The sequence below is a fragment of the Acipenser ruthenus genome, chromosome 4 (assembly GCF_902713425.1).
Source record: "Acipenser ruthenus chromosome 4, fAciRut3.2 maternal haplotype, whole genome shotgun sequence".
NCBI classification, from domain to species: Eukaryota; Metazoa; Chordata; class Actinopteri; order Acipenseriformes; family Acipenseridae; genus Acipenser; species Acipenser ruthenus.
This window is the reverse complement of record NC_081192.1, coordinates 98,695,973-98,715,462: the sequence shown is the minus strand read 5'-3', so window position 1 is coordinate 98,715,462 and position 19,490 is coordinate 98,695,973. Positions and strand designations below refer to the sequence as shown.

The window sequence follows — 19,490 nt, the reverse complement described above, 5'->3', positions numbered from 1 at the left end:
GATTTCTTCTGGCTGCCGCGCTGTACCGTCGGTGGATTAACCAATCACAGCCAAGTGCTGACAACACATGCTTGCCAGGAAAAATCATGAATGAACCTCTTGTCTACGAAGGTGTCCAAGCACTCTGAAGTGTTTGATCACTCCCACATTTCAAAAAGGACAGGCAAGTCAATATTTTATACATCGCCCCTGATAACCATCCTTCCTGCCTTTTTTATTATTTCTGTAGTTCACTACTATTTTTACTAAATAACGGGCTGTAAAAGGATGTATTTTCTAACACTAGTAGTAGGCTACTTGCTGTCAGGAATGTATTGTGTTTCTTTGCTAAACTCAGACCGCTCCTTTCATACACCTGCATATAGATAACAGAAAAACAATGTTGAAAAACAAACCAGTGTTAGTAGATTATATGGGGGTAATTGCAGCTATGGCCTAAAGTGTTGCATCACACTATAGAATAAATATTGTCTGCATACTAATACTCTGCTAGGTGATTTTAAAACTTTTTGTCATATATGTAAATTATATTAGAGTATGGTGTGGTACTGACAACTACAGTACCGTGTAGTGCATACCGCTCCTGTGTGTCCGGGTGCAGACTAGTGGTACCGCATCGTGAAAATGCCCAGTGGTGCCGCGCCGCGCCTCGCCTGTCTGTCTTGGGCTTAAGACAGACATGTCTTTTTGTGAAAGCTTTTATTGTTTCACTGAATGGAGACGGGTATAAGTGGACAAAGCAAGTGAAGCCCTCGTTTTAGGGTCATGTTGGTACAGTCTAGTTCTGCAGGTGATTTTGAACGTTCACATAACCCTTGAACCAGGGGGGTCTGCAGCTTTTGGATTTCATAACATGGATGCATGTGTACAGTATAAAGGGCATATTTTGTACAACTGTACTCCTGCAATTGAAAAATCGACATGTTTTAATACAGCATTTTACTTTCAGTAAATATTCTGTAAATGTTAACGGAGCATTTATAATTTAAATTTAGAATAGGAGCTGTCTTGTACTGTGTGGAAGTAAATCAATACAATATTAGAAGGATGCAGGTGACATCACAACCCACACAGTTTGCCTGAAACCACAAAACTGCATTAGTGACTTGCATGGTAAGTGCTCTCAATGCATTAGTGACTTGCATGGTAAGTGCTCTCAATGCATTAGTGGGTCTCGCATCTTCTCAGCACTGAATTTCTGACTTGCATCAATCCCTACAATGTCCCCTACTTAGGCTTAAGACATATCAGAAAGACTGGCATCAAAAGATCTGCGTTTATATTGTAGTTGATTGAGATTCTAACAGCCATAAAGTAAAACCAGGCCCCTCTAAAGTGAAACAGCAGTTCATACAGTTTAATGTGTCGTTCCTTTTGAACCAATTAACATTTTACTCTACAGTGGTTCATTTTAAAAGTATCAAACTGCCTTCAATATTTAAACACCTGCATTCCTATTGGCCAACTAGCAGTTTACAAATGTGTGGCTCATTTAAAAGCAGTAATCTGAACTTGAACCATGTTTCAAGATAGGGTTGTGTCCTCTAAAGAACAGAGCTTTGTTTGTTCCAGACTAATCTGTAAAATAAAAAAAAAAAAAAAAAAAAAAAAGTGTTTCCATCCCCTTTCCTGGGTTAGCCTGTTGCAGTACATGCCTACAGCACTATTGCCAGAGAAAAATGGGTTGCAGTGTTAGCTTGGAGCATGCCTATAGCTACAGTACAGGGTTCTGGTATAAAAAGGTATTTATTCTCTCTGCCCTTTCAAGAGGAAAGCTATTTGTTCAAAGGAGCCCCTAGTGGTCAACAGAGAGAAACAAAGAAAAAAAAACACACACATACAGTGAAGCACTAGATAGGGGACAGACCTGCACTTGTTTAATTGAGGGGAATCGTCCTGTGCTGTACCTGCTGTAGAAAGTCTCTATTGCTGGCATTGGTCACATTTTTTTCATTATAATGTACTGTACGTGTGTATATTTGAATAATTGTGAAACCAAAAATAGTTTTCACAAAAGCTGCCACCCAGTTACAAGATTACAGGGGCTGTGTCTCGCCAGGGTGCTTTTGGAGAAGGGCTTTAAAGCATTAGAAAGGTATGCTGAGTCACCAGGAAATAGTGCAGTGTGTGTGCTTTTCATTCTCTCCCTGACGCTGAAACAATCCATTTATGACTGGGCAATTTGAATTTAACTGGAGCACCAAAAACGAACACAGAAAATGAATGTTATCAACAAGTAACCAAAACTATGTGAAAGAAAAGATAAGATCATCCTTTTTTTGTGTGGAGGGGATGGGGTACAGTGTAGTGGTTGTTAAAGGTCGGTACAGTATTTAGGTTTCAATTCCAAAAGATTCCATTTTGTTTTTTTGTTCAAAGGCTTACAATTATTTTTCCCCATACAATCTTTGTACTGGGAAAATAACTTTAAATACTGTGGGTATGTTCCTAGCATTGTCTTAAAATAAAATAACAGCTGGTAAGCAGCTGAATACCAGTTCAGTCCTGACATGTTACAAACTACTGTCCCCTAGTGGTTAAAAAGAGATAATAACTACAGTCAATTCTCGTTAATACTGTAAGAATTTCAAGGGACCAGCAAAAAAAAATAAAAAATTGTATTATCGGGAGTCTTAAGCTAAATGCATGCTGACCAGTTTGTTACAGTAACACTGAAATCAAATTTCAATTACAGAACAATGAGAAGTATTATACATTTAAAAGTACTTTGCATTTTATTGAAAATGCATTTGGAAGTGAACTTTTAAAAAGTATACATTGCAAATGAACAGCACTTGCAATCTGTCCCATTCTGATCAAGGGCATTTTTAAACCACCCAAGGTGTCCTCAGCATCAGGTATTGTGCAAACTGGAAAGCAGACGACTTGCATCCACAGTTTTGCTGTTCGTAGGCCTGTATTATTGTATCCTGTTTTTTTCAGAAAGGTTAAGTGTTTTCGGTCATGTTGGAATCTGCAGCAATATCTTTCTTTTTCTGTTTGGTGGTGCATTATTCACCGCTTTCAACACAATCAATCAAGGATATGATGCGTCAGCACTATGGCAACTCGAAGTGCATCATAGGCTCTGTAGTCCCAAAACAGCACTAATGCAGTGCAGACTGAAGCACTAATCTGGATGCAATTTAATACATTTCCTAATATCCTTTACACTATGCTTTTAGACTAGATTGATTTTTTGTTTTATTAATAAGTGACTACTAAATCTGTAGAACATTTGTATTACCAAGAAATGTGTCTAATCGAAGTTAGTATTAACAAGAATTTACTGTATTATCTTTGCAAATTGTGGTTCATTGTTGGGAATCGGTATTGTTGTGAGGATTACGTCACTGCTGTCGTAAGCTACTCTTGTGCAGTCTCTATTTCTGAAGTGGGGTGATTTTGTAAACTTTGAAACAACATTTTGTCTGCTAACACAACCGATTAACCACGGAAGCAGAAGATAATTAAGCATTACGAATCATATAAAAATCATAATCTAGATACAGTGGCAGAATACACATATCAGTTTATTTTCTGTGACATCTTCTCTTCTCTGGCTGTTACAAAACTTGGCTACTCGTACACTTGCTGACACCCGGTCGGCTGAGCTGTTGAAGACTAGGCATATTGCAGATGAAGGTTGTGGTGACCTATCTTATATAGGTATCGAGTCTTGTAATGTTTAGTAGTGTGTGGAATTAACTGACATACTGGTACGTTTTTTATGTTGGTTGTAATTGTGGAGAGGTCAGAATCCATCCTTAAGAATTCAAATGTCATGTAGGTTGCAGCTGATCCTGAAAATGCCTGTTGCTGTTTTTTGGTAGCAGCACAAGCAGTCTCTGTGATGGAGATTTGAAATGCCCATGGTATCTGGTGTAGCTGCTGCATTTCCAAAAAAAAAAAAAAAAAGTAAAACCACTTACTGTAAGGTGAATCCAAAGCTGGGTCTTTTAAGGTAGTTATTGGCATTGCTTCTGTGGTGGAGTGCAAAGTATTTGAAAAAGCACATCTAATAATCCATTTTTACTTTCACCAGTACACAATGAAGCAGATCATCTGACTGACCATGAAACATGAATTTGACAATACAGAAACAAATCAATATAAGTAATCCGTCTCTTCAGCGGCTTAATGTTAGTTGTAAGTAGTAAACTAAACTGACACCTTTTATACTTTTACTGTAAAGATGTCAGCCTTGCTACAATACTTACAAACTATTTACAGACGTGCTCAAATTTGTTGGTACCCTTACAGTTCATTGAAATAATGCTTCATTCCTCCTGAAAAGTGATGAAATTAAAAGCTATTTTATCATGTATACTTGCATGCCTTTGGTATGTCATAGAATAAAGCAAAGAAGCTGTGAAAAGAGATGAATTATTGCTTATTCTACACAGATATTCTAAAATGGCCTGGACACATTTGTTGGTACCCCTTAGAAAAGATAATAAATAACTGGGTTATAGTAATATTTCAAACTAATTAGTTTCTTTAATTAGTATCACACATGTCCCCAATCTTGTAATCAGTCGTTCAGCCTATTTAAATGGAGAAAAGTAGTCACTGTGCTGTTTGGTATCATTGTGTGCACCACACTGAACATGGACCAGAGAAAGCAAAGGAGAGAGTTGTCTGAGGAGATCAGAAAGAAAGTAGACAAGCATGGTAAAGGTAAAGGCTACAAGACCATCTGCAAGCAGCTTGATGTTCCTGTGACAACAGTTGCAAATATTATTAAGAAGTTTAAGGTCCATGGAACTGTAGCCAACCTCCCTGGGCGCGGCCGCAAGAGGAAAATCGACCCCAGATTGAACAGAAGGATAGTGCGAATGGTAGAAAAAGAACCAAGGATAACTGCCAAAGAGATACAAGCTGAACTCCAAGGTGAAGGTACGTCAGTTTCTGATCGCACCATCCGTCGCTTTTTGAGCGAAAGTGGGCTCCATGGAAGAAGACCCAGGAGGACTCCACTTTTGACAGAAAAACATAAAAAAGCCAGACTGGAATGTGCTAAAATGCATATTGACAAGCCACAATCCTTCTGGGAGAATGTCCTTTGGACAGATGAGTCAAAACTGGAGCTTTTTGGCAAGTCACATCAGCTCTATGTTCACAGACGAAAAAATGAAGCTTTCAAAGAAAAAAACACCATACCTACAGTGAAACATGGAGGAGGCTCGGTTATGTTTTGGGGCTGCTTTGCTGCGCCTGGCACAGGGTGCCTTGAATCTGTGCAGGGCACAATGAAATCTCAAGACTATCAAGGCATTCTGGAGCGAAACGTACTGCCCAGTGTCAGAAAGCTCTGTCTCAGTCGCAGGTCATGGGTCCTCCAACAGGATAATGACCCAAAACACACAGCTAAAAGCACCCAAGAATGGATAAGAACAAAACATTGGACTATTCTGAAGTGGCCTTCTATGAGTCCTGATCTGAATCCTATCGAACATCTATGGGAAAGAGCTGAAACTTGCAGTCTGGAGAAGGCACCCATCAAACCTGAGACAGCTGGAGCAGTTTGCTCAGGAAGAGTGGGCCAAACTACCTGTTAACAGGTGCAGAAGTCTCATTGAGAGCTACAGAAAACATTTGATTGCAGTGATTGCCTCTAAAGGTTGTGCAACAAAATATTAGGTTAGCGGTCCCATCATTTTTGTCCATGCCATTTTCATTTGTTTTATTATTTACAATATTATGTTGAATAAAAAATCAAAAGCAAAGTCTGATTTCTATTAAATATGGAATAAACAATGGTGGATGCCAATTACTTTTGTCAGTTTCAAGTTATTTCAGAGAAAATTGTGCATTCTTCGTTTTTTGTGGAGGGGTACCAACAAATTTGAGCACGTCTGTAAATAGTAAAAAAAAAAAAAGACTTTGCAAATGCAGTTACATTTTTAAAACATGTGTGTCACCAGTGAATATTAATGATTTCATATTTATGAATCAAATTCAGGAATAGTCTGGTTAGTTCTTCCCAGCAGTGTATCTGTTTTATTTCCAAATAACAAGCCTTAAGTTAGAATTTTTTTTTTTAAATAGTATATTTATTGCCCCCTATCAATACACAGACTGTGTAATAGAAGTGCTACACTATTCAGTTTAGTACAAAATCTAATTGTTTTTATTATTGTTGTGACATTATTTGGACACCAAGCCACAGGGTTCATTATCAATCATTCAATCAATCAATCAATCAATCAATCAATCAATCAATCAATCTATCTATTTTATATAGTGCCTAGAAATAGCAAAGACACAGCAGCTAATAACAGGTATCAGGCTTAAAAAGCATGGAAAGCAAGAGAGAACAAGTGGGTCTTGAGAGTTGACTGAAAGCGAGCGATGGTGGGAGCATCACGCACCAAGCCTAGGAGAGAGGTCCAGAGAGTCGGAGACATAAAGCTAAATCAGCGTTCTCCAAGTGTGGTGCACTTTTGCTTTGGGATAACAAGCAGGCCAGACCTACATTTAACTGTGAGTGCAGGAGATTTGCAGATCCAATCACCGCTTTTCCTCCGCAGGGCCCAATCAGACTCTGGTCCCGTGGTGCACATGATGTAGGTCACACATTGGTGTCTCTGTCTGTACAGAGGAGAGCTGCTGCTGTATCTGGTAGTGTAAGCAAAGATTAAGGCCATTCTAGTAATTTTATTAAAAGTTACTGCTTGCCTGATCTATGCATCGTTGGTCTTTGAACAGCTTTGCAGAGAGCCATTGCAATGTAATTGTTTTTTAACTCTGTCCTCGAAGTGCTGGACATCAGTAAGCTGGCACTGTTGCGGTTTCTAGACTCTGCACAGCATCTCTGTTTTATCCTTGGACTACAATACATACAGCAATGTATTCAGTGCATTCTTAGTGTTATGATAATCCTGACTGTTGGTAGTGCGGTCTGCAGATAACAGCACTACAGTAAATCGTTACATATTTTATACCTGATTCTTTTATATAAAGATAACTTTCTCTCATAATCGATTAAGATTCTCCTTATAAAATTATCACATTGCTGGTACTAAAACTGAAATTGATTACTTCAGAATGTTTAGCAAAATCACCAGTTGCTCAATAAAAAGGATGGTGAAAACAGTAATTGTGGGATATCACCAACAGAGGGTGTATAATACTACTGATCTACTGTATGAGCACATGTGGTGCTGGAAATATGGAATCCTGCATCTATTTTTTATATCCTCTCAATGTTAGTAAACATCAATAAAGCCCAATGAATGACCTACTTGCTCACGACCCATCTAAAAATGGAAAAGATTGCTGTGATGTACTGCTCTGTAGTTAATGCAACTATTGTGTCTGTATTCCTGGGCATTGTTGAATGCCCACACATGATCACACAGGCATGCTGTCCTGGTGGTTTTATGACTACAGGCTTCGCAATTATTGCGAGTTTTAACTTCCAGTTGGACCATACAGTATCATCAGATTCACATCCTGCTAGTAAAAGGAATTTAAGTAAATGGATGTTCTTTAAATGTCTAGACTGTTACCGCTCCTGAGTTCATTTAAAAGCTTTTGGATGCACAACGAGTTACCAGCGCCAGGGTATCCGGTGTCCTGTTACTATTACATTACACGATGTAATGGGGCAGTAGAAATAAGCAAATGCAATGCAACCAGTCAGTTTAAATTAAAGCAGAGGTGTTGCTGGCACTTGTTCTATAGTTCCGTCTGATTTCGTTCATGTTTTGAGGTATTGTAACAGCACTGCAAACAGATTTTGGTGTCTTGCCACCCACTACTTTGCCTTAAACCCCGAGGCACTGTTCAAAGCACTTCTTAAAGTACAGTGGCCCTTTTTAAAACTGCCAGATTGTCTGACAGTCCGGGTTCCAACAGAGCTGGACAAAAGGGGAAGATCTGTATAAAGTGTGAGGGGGCGTTGTGCCTTTACACTCAGTCAATTCTTAAAGTTTGAATAAGCCACATGGACTTTGTCTGTATTGCTTCTTGTCAACCTGCATTCTCAGGTGCCCTTTGTGCCCTGCTGTTCTCTTTCTTGTCGCCACGACCATCAGACATGTTTTCATTTTTTTGCCATCACTCTCCTTTTGTTCTGAGAAAAAAAAAAAAAGAAACACTAAGCAAGTTGGAGTGACAGTTTTCTGAAACCGCATTGCGCTGGAGAATTTTAAAGTAATGTGAGATTAGTCATGTCCGTGCTGCACAGTACATGACACCAATTCAGTAATTCTAGCCACACCTGACAGTATTTTTATGGCATCCTACAGTATATTGACATGGCCTGTGTGTTGCCATGCCCCTCCAGTTGATTCACAAAAATGCTGGGTCTTCAGCTGGTGCTGAAAAGTGAAATGTTAATTGCAGAGTGCTCATAGCAGACCAGTTGCATTAAATATATACACTTCTATAATACAGATGGGTGATTTTAGTGGCTTTGTCCCAAGAACCACACTGAAACTTGGCTGAATGTGGTGCTGCATTGAGCTAAATCAGATGAGTCATGAGCTCATTTTATAGATAATGCAAGAAACCTGCTTGCTCATAGAATGAGGACACTCACACACATCTTGCTTCCCACAGTAGAGACAAATATACAATAGTACAAATAAGCAAACCTTGATAATGAAAGTGTATCTACAGTATAACCTGTTATTTCACTTTACCTTGATACAGTACAGTATACTGTTGAACTACAAAAATTAATGTATTGTATAAGAAAGAACACAAAGTACTGTAGAAAAGATGCAGCACTTTTTTTTTTTTTTTGTTACATGTGGCTTATTTCCAAATATCTTCCCACAACCTGCATTCTCCAGCCCTCAGACTGTTCTCTGTGGCACTGAGCTTGCCGATCTACTTCTTTTCCCAGCAGATTTAATGTGAGAACTGATGCCGCCTTCTCCTTCTCCGCGTTTGAGATTAAACTTGCCAAGATATTACATTTGGTCCAGTCCATACATAAAATTCACTGTGATACTGCCAAACAGCGCCACCTATTGGGAGAAGCAGACCTTGACTTGGACCTGTTTCTGTTTGCTTGATACACATGCTTACTCTGCTGTACAATGGCATGGGCTTAATATTAAGGTTTTGTACTGTCATGTACAGAGAGGGTATCTGCTGTTCTAATCACTGTAAAAAAGGTTTCCTTATCCAGTGTAAGACTGGGAGGCAGCCTTACATTAAGACTAGATTAATTGCATGGAATTGTAATGATTACTTCTGGGTTGAGGGCCAAGCCTCTGCCTCCACTAGAAGAATCCTGAGATTCTGAAAGCAGACCTTCACAGCCTCTCCCATCCTGCTGCCATAGCCTACCTAGTTCCTCTACACAGTGTGGTTTTATATTTGGAATTTAAGATAAATGAAGGCAATAGTTTTACTAAGGAGTTGTCTTGATACATTCTATTGTGTTCCAGTGTTTAGTCAATCCCTTCTAAGCCCCAGTTATATTGCTGCCTCTACCTTGTCTTTTGAAGAGTGATTCACCTACCACATGATAAAACATTCCAGAACTGCTTGTTGCCTAGCAGGGGCACTGAAGTGGCGTTATTTCTCAACTGCATTCTGCACCTGTGAGCCATCTTGGCTTGAAGGTATTTCTTATAAAACGTTCTATTTCTAATTTGAGTAGTTTTATATTGTAGCTTGTGTACTGGTGGAGGGGGTTGGACTTTTTGGTATGCAAACTTTAGTACAGTTTGGGATTTTAATATGGTATGAAACCAAGTTGTGCCCAACATTTAAAATCCAGTACTGTAGCTGTTTTTTATGGCTTTGCCTTGTCCCTAGTTTACACAGTACAAGGGTTATTGGCTTATCTTACACCACTATGTATACACAGTACAGTGCTCATGAATAGTGATACCAGTTTAGCTAACAGCGGCTTCAGAAAGCTTGTGATTTTACTATCAATTTCCCCTTCTGTGTTAGATTGTGTTGTGTACTGTAAGTATATTTTATACTGCAGTACAGAATAAATATTCATTTTGAATATATCAAATATCAAAATACATGCTGTATCGTTGAGTTCATGAGTTAAGTAAGTCATGAAGGGGGTTTATATTTATTTGAAGGCACTTCACGGTGCACACCAGGGTCTGAATCCTGCTCAGGTCAGTCTGTTTGAGAAGACTCGGTGGCAGAGAGTGTTCAGGTCACAACTGGACTTTGGTCTTTCTGGGGAAGCTCATGTAGTACAGTATACTCATACCTTTCTTCAATGTATCTTGGGCCAGTTTTTCATCTTGTTATGAGCACTGCAGTACATTTTACAGCAATGTCGGTTTCTCAAGATAAACACGCATGTCTTTTTTTGTGTCCTGCAGGGAGACAGCGCAACAGGCTGGAGCCCATGGATACAATCTTTGTTAAGCAGGTGAAGGAAGGAGGGCCTGCCCATGAGGCTGGGCTCTGCACAGGTAAGAACACAACTGACTCACACATTTCTACATTGGAAACTTATCAGAGGTGCACTATGTATACAATTGTTAAAGGGAAGCCTGTATGAACTAAACAGCCATGATAAACATTTTAATAACTTGTGTCTCAAGAGTTGGGTCCTTTTTGTGTCGTGTGCTTGTGTGTAACTGTCATAATGCAAGTATTTTATTTTTTTTAATTTTAAAAATGTACTTGTAGTTGGACTGCAAGACATCTCATGCCTTTAATCAATTTTATACTATTTTCAAATGTACTGTTACAGAAGCTATGGGCTAGATTCTCAAAGCTGTACTCCCAAGTAGTCTTTTTTATCTAAACAAAAAAAAAACTAAATGCAATTATTAAAAAAAAAAAAAGATAAAACAAATAATTTAAGACTACTTATCTGTTTTGGTAACTTTATTGGGTGCGTTTCTCCTTTGTGAAAAACAATGTGCTAATGAAGTTTTATAGAAAATAGCTTTGAGAATGTAGCTATGTGATGATCCTCTAGTCGACCGATTTATCTCTGTGCCACCCTGACTCCATTACGATGAGGAGTCTCATTATAACACATGCGTCTACAGTGCAGCTGTATCCGAGGGTTAGTGCCCAACAAATTATAGCAATTATGACGCTGACATTTCACTGTATAATGACCAAGACTTGAAACATTATCCTCAGGACTGTCACAATTGACAGGTTTACTGCAGCGTCATAAAATGTGATGGAGGGATACAAGATCTATACAGTATTAGTGGACCGATAAAGTACTTTTAGCTTGTATCTAAAAAAAAAAAAAAAAAAATATGGACACATTTAAGGGTGTCTTGAAACTCAGTGTTGTAGCTCAGTCTCATCACTGCAGTGGAATGTCACATCAGAAGATATGACTCTGACAGTTCTTACCTGCGGCGTAACTTTTCAATGCTAAAATCAAATTGCACAAGATCTGATGGTAATGTATTTGAATGTTCCCTTGTTTCTGTGTGTTTAATCCCTTTGTGATATGTTTTGAATGTCTTTGCAGGAGACAGGATTGTAAAAGTGAACGGAGAGAGTATTATTGGAAAGACATATTCCCAAGTAATTGCCTTGATTCAAAACAGGTAAACATGCATTATGTTAACTTCATGTTTCTCTGGCACACACTAATGTTACTGCATTAAATGAAATGAGAGTTTTAGTAGATTAATCCAATCCATTTACCATGCACCTAGCTGGCATCTTCAGAGACCGAGGTGGCGTGAATCAGAAATTGTTTGCATAGTGTGTAAGGGATGTGGGTGTTGGCAGTTATATAACTAGGTATACTAACTGTCCAGACTTTTAGTGCCTTCTCCTTCAACTTTATCTGATTTCTTGTTCCCAATGAGCTTCTGTCTTTTTTTTTTTTATTTAACACAGTTCCTTTGCAAAGTGATTGCTAGCTTTCCTTGTTCTCAAAATGGGAAGTGTAGGTGTGTTATGCATCTCCATATCTGGTATTTGCATGTTTTGGTCAATGAGTTAATTACCCATGACTATAATTGAATTTCAGTTCCTTATTTAGGTACTTCAGGATAGTATCTTGATGGATAATGTGGAAAGTCTTTATTATGCAGTGTTATTCATATCTCTCTTCCTGCTGCAGACTACTCATGATGTCAAATTGGGAATTCCTAATTCTGTGTCCAATGAATGGTTTGTTTGTATATGGTAATATTAGGTTTTATAAAAACTAGTACCCAATATTCAGGCTGATAGGTTTATACAGAGACACATCCTGTTAAATGACAGTATGTCTTGAGAGCCAGCAGCCGATGTCTTGTTGGTGTGATACCCAGTAAAGCTTTTCTAATAGGGAATAAAGTGATTTTTTAAAAGTTCATTCTGGGGTGCTGCCTAGTTTTAATAAGAAGTAGGTACTGTAGTGGGTTTATTTATTTTTCTGTTCAATTGCTGCACCCACTAAGTTTTGGAAACAGCTGCAGTTTCGATAAAGAGCAGTTGGAGATTGTCACTTGTTTCAGAATGTCAAGTACTTCTTTCAAAATGTTCCTTTTAAAAAGAGTTGTATATCATCAAACAATAAACAGTGGAAAAGTACTTGCTGTTTTACCAAAATCGTTTATTTAAATGCCACTGTTACTGAGCCAACAAGAACTCTGTGCTCAGGGGCGTATATCTGTCTGAAAACTTTGTCTCTGTCTAAAACCTTTTTTTAACCTAAATGTTCCGCTCGCTTTGTTTGTGGATTCTTACATTGAGCTGATTATGATTGCAAAAATCAAAATGTGGATGGGAAGGACTGGTATTAATAATCATGTCAATAAATTGCAATATGTATTTATTCCTGACCAATTTAATGCATGTTTTAAGCTAATGATAGTCAATGAACTTGACCTTTATTTGAGGTGAATTCTGTACCACACCTAAGTTTTACAATGTAATAGACAACAAACAATACAAATAAGAGAAAGTGAATATAAATGGCAGATATAAAATGCAGTTCATTATTGATTTGAAAAACAGAAAATAAATCTTATGAATATTTCAGGGTTCATAAAGGCCATGGTAAAAAAAAAATTCAAGGACTTAAGGACTTTTTCAAGACCAACATTTAAAAGGACATCATATGCCGATTTTAATGAAACAGATTCCATCCATGTACCAATGCATTGAAAACAATGCAGTATTAGTCTATTAGTTAAATGTTCTAATGCTTTAATGATCAAAAGTATTTTCTTTGCTCCTTTATCATAAATCATGTTATTTGTTATAAATTTGCAACGTGTTAAATGCTAAAAGAAAATGCTTAAACATAGATAAACTGCTTTAAACATGACATAGGCAAATATACAAATAATCATTGTAGTTTATTACTGAGCCTAAATGTACAATAAATAAATAAATCGCAAGTTAAAGTAGAAAGTTGAAGCGCAGAAAACACCATCTTTAATGTAATGTGTCATGGCTCAGTTTTTGACACCTATGCATTATTCACTTTCAGTTCATTTATTGACCAAATTAGACTGGTTGTCCTATGTAAATCTTACTTTCTTTTATTAAAGGTGTTTTTTATTCTGTTACTGTATTTTCCAAATACAGTTGTATTTTGTAATTTAAAATACAGTTTATCCAAAGTAGTTTGTATTTGGTATTTTGATACATTTGTTGTGGAGTATTTTATATTAATACATTTACCCAGTAATATTTTGGCCAAGCCTACAACATGTAGAACAAAAGTCTCATAATAAACCAACCACAAGATGCGAGGTACATGTCAAATGTATTCATTAACTGAGGATTGAAGTAGCTATTAACAAAACCGTTATTTCAGATTTACAACCGTTTCCTAAGTGCAGTGTTTAAAGTTGCTTAAAGATACAGGTATGCAAAAAATTAAATAAATCCTGGGGAGGTGGGGGTGGTTGCATGACTTTACCACATATATCATTTTTAAATGCCATCTACAATATGTTAACCCATTTTTTTTTTTTTATAAAAGTACTAGTGTTTTAATTTTATACAATGAAACAAATATTGTTTTACTGTTAATTTTTTAGATTGCGCATCATAGGTCTGTATAAATTAATTAAAAATCTTTACATTTTTTTTGTGAACACACCCTTAGACTGTATTTAATTTAATGATTGGGCTCAGTCTTAACATTGCTTTGGCTGGCCTAGACTGCTCTTTTTTCATTTTGATGTCAACAGCTGATTAGCAAGTAGAAAAAGTTTTCAAACAGTTTTAGAATTAATTATAAAATCAAGTAAGTGTTATTCATGTATGTCTGTGTGTCAAATGGGAAAGCACTTAACTTTCAACAGTGGAGACGTACAGTAAAGAAAGACTGCTTTACACACTCGAAACAGCAGGCTAAGGCTAACCAAATGTATGTACGCCAAATATTAATAACATGTTCACATATATTTTTCATTTTGACGTTATAAAACTAGTACACAAAAATTAAACTGACAATTAAAGATGAAACGTATTAGTAGGATTTGACTGGTACAATTTCCAACACACAAGGAATTTATAAATTTCACTAGTACAGTGACCTAGAGGGGAAGTGCTTCTGGGCAATAAGGGTGTGACCTAAGGTGAAGTCTTTGTTTGAAACTATGGAGGTCTGGGTAGCAGCGGAAAGGAATATCCCCTCAAGTGTCCTGAGGGCATCAGATGATTCGAGGGCATTTGCGAAGAACTCCCACCTTTCACTTCCAGAGCTCGGCAATTCTACGAAATCAACCCACCCTGACCCTAACCCAACCCTAACCTTAAGCAATCCCTGCTCTAAAACCTAACCCTAACCTAATACCTAACCATTAATAATGATCTGATGCCCTCAGGACACTTTTTCTAAGGGCTATTCCTTTGTGCTGCGTCCGGGTAGGGTGTTTTGCTGCAGTATAACATATCATTTTTTTCCCCCCTTGATTTTTCTTTTCTTTTGCCTATTTACCATAGCATCAGATTTTTATGAAATTAAATCAAGCACTTATCAGGATTTCAGGGACCGGTATGGAACCTGATATTTACTACATGTGATGTGAAAACTTGTAAAAATTAAAATAACGAAAAGAAGAAAAAAAAAAAGAAAGAAAACATAAATGCATAAATAAATAAAGTAAACAGAATCCGACCTGAATCATCACACATATCCGTCACAGAGGATGTGGATGGTGAAAAGAATGACTGGATCGTCTTACGCTTCATTCAGTTTTTCTTCAGAGAAGACATGATGAAACCTGCTTCCTGCTTCACCTGTTCAAGCGCGAGATTATTAGATCATGCAGTGCAATGTGGAATGTTTGCGTGATGGCATGCAGAGCTTTACTTTCAGTACAGTTCGGGTGAAATTTATTTTAGTTTTTTAGTACGACTTACAGTACGTATAGTTCTATTCTACAAAATTAGCGGATCACTTTTGTTTTTACTGGTACAAGATGAGACGCAAAAGGAAGAAATATTATATACAATTACAGTAAAATTAAGCTTGAAAACTGGTGGGGATGATTGCATATGTTATCCACTTATCTTATCCCCCCCCCCCTTTCTAAGGTTGTCTGCTAATTTTATATTGACTGTACTGACGTTTCTGCTGTTCATTTTAGTGACCCTGTTCTTGAGCTCTGTGTCATGCCAAAAGACGAAGACATTCTACAACTGGTAAGTGATATTCTGTTAGAATAATATGAATGAATTGCCTGGTCACCAAAGGGACTGAGACTCATGTTGTTTGTGTGGGTTGTAGTCTTTCAAGGGCCATCCAGTAAGAGAAGTGACCCACATAGTTCAGGTAATGAGTAATACAGGTTTGTGTTCTTAGTGATTGACGCAATGGATGTAGTGTTGACTCTGCCAAAAGTATTTTATTGTCCATTGTACATGTGGCTTTTTATATTTATTTGATTAATGGACTGATTTCTTTCTCTAGAACTTAACGAAGTAGTCTGCTATGTATGTGTTTTGATCACATCCAGTCAGTAGAAAGAATCTCTGTTTTTGTAACTCCCAACATTTGCAATCCTGGGGTGTAGTGCTATATTTATAAGTGAGGGGTCGCTATTATCTACGCTGTCCCAGTTTACCCGTACACTCAACAGAACAGCAGTTTATCACTCTACAGTAGTTACATAACTAACTCACGAGTCACAACGGTGAATGTATAATCTCTAGCTTTAGCTATATTAAGAAATGCACAGTAATATCCCGCTGTTTTAGTGGGGGGACTACAAAGCGAAATAACATCACTTCACATAAAATTTATATACAACCTTCATACAACTTATTAACTTAAACATAAAAAAATAAGGATTAAATCTTGATATTATTATTATTATTATTATTATTATTATTATTATTATTATTATTATATTTTTATTACTATTAATGATCAATCAATCTTTATTTTTTATAGCGCCTTTTACAAAGCGCTTTACAAGATGCAGTAACAACAAGAAAATCTATAGTACTTCAAATACAGAGAAATGCATAATACATGATAGTTTAAAAAACACAATGAGTAATACATTAAATACAGTGGAAAGTGCATAATGCATGATAGTAACATAATACATTAAATAGTAGCAGCAACACAGCAGCTAATCGCAGATATCAGGCTTAAAGAGCATGGAAAGCAAGAGAGAACAGGTGGGTCTTGAGAGTTGATTTAAAGCGAGTGACGGTGGGAGCATCACGCACCAAAGCTGGGAGAGAGTTCCAAAGAGTCGGAGCCATGAAGCTAAACAAGCGTTCTCCAAGTGTGGTGCACTTTTGCTTGGGGAGAACAAGCAGGCCAGAGTCGGAGGATCTCAGCTTGCGGGCAGGGACATAGCGGGTCAGCAGGATGAGGAGGTACTTGGGACCTGTGTGATGAAGGGCCTTGTTAGCAAGCAGGAGAATTTTGAAAGTAATCCTGAACTTTACAGGTAGCCAGTGCAGCTGGGCAAGACGGAGGGTGGTGTGATCACATTTTTTACATCTGGTAAGGATCCTGGCAGGGGCATTCTGAACTAGCTGCAGTCTGTTTATGGTGCGTGCCGGGAGACCACCATATAGAGAGTTGCAGTAGTCGAGTCGAGAGGAGACAAATGCATGACAAAGTATCTCCGCATCCGGGAGGGAAAGGTAGGGATGGACTTTGGAGCTGTTTCGAAGATGGTAGAAGGAAGATTTGACCATGGAGGAGATGTGGGCATCAAAGGATAGGTTGCTGTCAAGAAGTACACCAAGACTTCGTACTGTGGGGGAAGGCAGCAACAGACAGTTTCCGAGGTTCAGGGCAGCTATATTTTTAGATTCTTAAGTTGAGTTTTAGATCCTACTAGGAGTTCAGATTTGCTAGTGTTCAGCTGAAGGAAATTGGCAGACATCCAGGCCTCGATGTCTTGAATGCAAGCCTAGAGCCGGACCATGGCAAGAGGGGCTTCCAGGGTCAAGTTTTAGGTAGAGCTTGGTGTCGTCAGCATATGCGTGAAACATGAGGAAGTGTCAACGGATGACGTGACCCAAGGGAAACATGTAGATATTGAAGAGAAGGGGACCAAGAACACATCCTTGGGGGACACCACAAGTGACTGGGTTTGCAACACTACTGCGTCCACCATAGAAAACAGACTGCATGCGTCCGGATAGGTAAAAGGACATCCAGGAGAGACAGGTTGCAGAGATCCCAGCATACTTCTGAAGGCGGTCAAGAAGAATGCCATGATCTATGGTGTCAAAAGCGGCTGTTAGGTCAAGGAGGACAAGCACAGAGGGAGCACCAGCATCAGCATTGAGTAGGAGATCATTCACAATCCTATTGCAGCCGCTTAAGAGTGAATGACACCGACAGAAGTGCGTCCATTTGCAAAAAAAAGATTTGTGTAAGGCCACAGATACCCTTTATTTGTGTTGTGATTGAGTTTTATCTTTTTAAATAAATGTTTAGCTTATTTTTATATACTTGATTTCTTATATATGGGTCTAAAAATAAGAACTGTTCCAATTATTGCATCTAATTTCCCTTCACCTCTCTTACTCATTATTCTAGACCGGAGGCACGCTATATTCAAACTTTCATTATTTATCTCTCAAGGGTTTCTTACGGCTATTGTATTCTTTGCTTATTTGTATGGGTTATTATTATTATTATTATTATTATTTATTTCTTAGCAGACGCCCTTATCCAGGGCGACTTACAATCGCAAGCAAATACAAATACAATTTGTATTTGGTTATATACACATGTATATCTATCTCCATATATTAATAGGAGCAAAGCTGTTAAATATTCTACACATGAAGTACTGAAGTGGTGCTCTCCCTGCCCAGGGAGTGAAGGGTCGGCGCTCTCTGCAGACCACCCAGCACTACACCCCTGTTTTCAATTCAATATATGGAATTTCCTCATTGATTTTAGGAGAAAAATAGGAGCTAGTTAAACTAGATTTGGATATTTATATTAAATTAGGTACTGTCTGTGTTGGGTCGGTTTTTAGGAAGCCCAAACTTCCTTTTGACGATCTCTTCTTTATTACTTGGTTCCTTAGTGCTGTTCAATTGTAACTGAATTTCAATGTATACCGAGAGCTGCTTACAGTAGTTACGTGTAATGCAACTGTATCTCTGCAGCTTTTAAATTAAATATCAACAAAGCTTTTAAGTTGTACATGTATAATGAAAAATGTGTTTTACCAAATGTAATAATATGTGTTTACTTCGTACTTTCTGGGTGTTTAAAAATTGCTAATTTGCCAGGCTTTTTTTTTTTGAGAACTACGGTTTACTTGGATGAGACATTTATGTTAATTAAGGGGTTGGAGCAGCTGCACAAGGACACCAGCTGCCTCCCTGCATGACAATGAACATTAAAGTCTTAAACTCCTTTTTCATTTTGTGTTGATGTCGGTTTTGGCATCTACTCTGCTGCTTACCTAATAGGGCGAGACATCTTATGACGGGCAATATAATGTGAATTCCAGTGTGTGGATCTTGTCCAGTCTACATACATGAACTGTACCACTGCATATTGATGTGCTGGTTTAGGCACTGCATTAAACCATATCCTCCTTTCAGAAGAGAGGAGGTGTACTTTTCACTCTAGTGATTTAAGTCTTGTAACTGCAAGATGCCCCAGTTACAGGATGTACTTTACTTTGCACTAGATACAGAGTTTTGGAACAGGGATGTTTGCAGAAAATAAACTATGCCAGATATAAATAGAAGAATAGATGCATTGTACTGAAAGACGAAATGTATAAAAAATCCCTGGCTGTGATGAGCATTTTTGTGCCTGCCAGTCGCATCACAGTGTTCTACAGTGTGTCAGCACAGTACAGAGTAAAAATAACCTTGTGCCATGCATTACCCTTTCAGGATAATTTAATATTTAATGGACCCATATTCATGACGTGTGCCTATATATCTGTGTGCATGTGCACGTGGCTATTTGTGAGCTGAGGAGCAAACCACAGAAACTCTAATATGTGCGGCTATCGCCAACAGCCCAGCATCTAGAAAATTTAGGATTGAGACATATATATATATATAATGTAGATCTTTTATTTAACGTCATGTAATCAAAGAGACTATGAAGTTATATT

General features: G+C 37.9%; 1 protein-coding gene across 5 annotated transcripts in view; it reads left to right on the top strand.

Moving 5' to 3' along the window:
* The window catches only part of LOC117399981 (rho GTPase-activating protein 21-like), a 98,203-nt gene that overhangs the window by 48,765 nt on the left and 29,948 nt on the right, over positions 1 to 19,490 (top strand). For all 5 annotated transcript variants that reach the window (XM_059023188.1, XM_059023184.1, XM_059023185.1 and 2 more), the window contains 3 exons: positions 10,317 to 10,409; positions 11,441 to 11,519; positions 15,516 to 15,570. In XM_059023188.1, the coding sequence (XP_058879171.1) occupies positions 10,317 to 10,409; positions 11,441 to 11,519; positions 15,516 to 15,570 (227 nt within the window). The remainder of the gene's footprint in view (positions 1 to 10,316; positions 10,410 to 11,440; positions 11,520 to 15,515; positions 15,571 to 19,490) is intronic.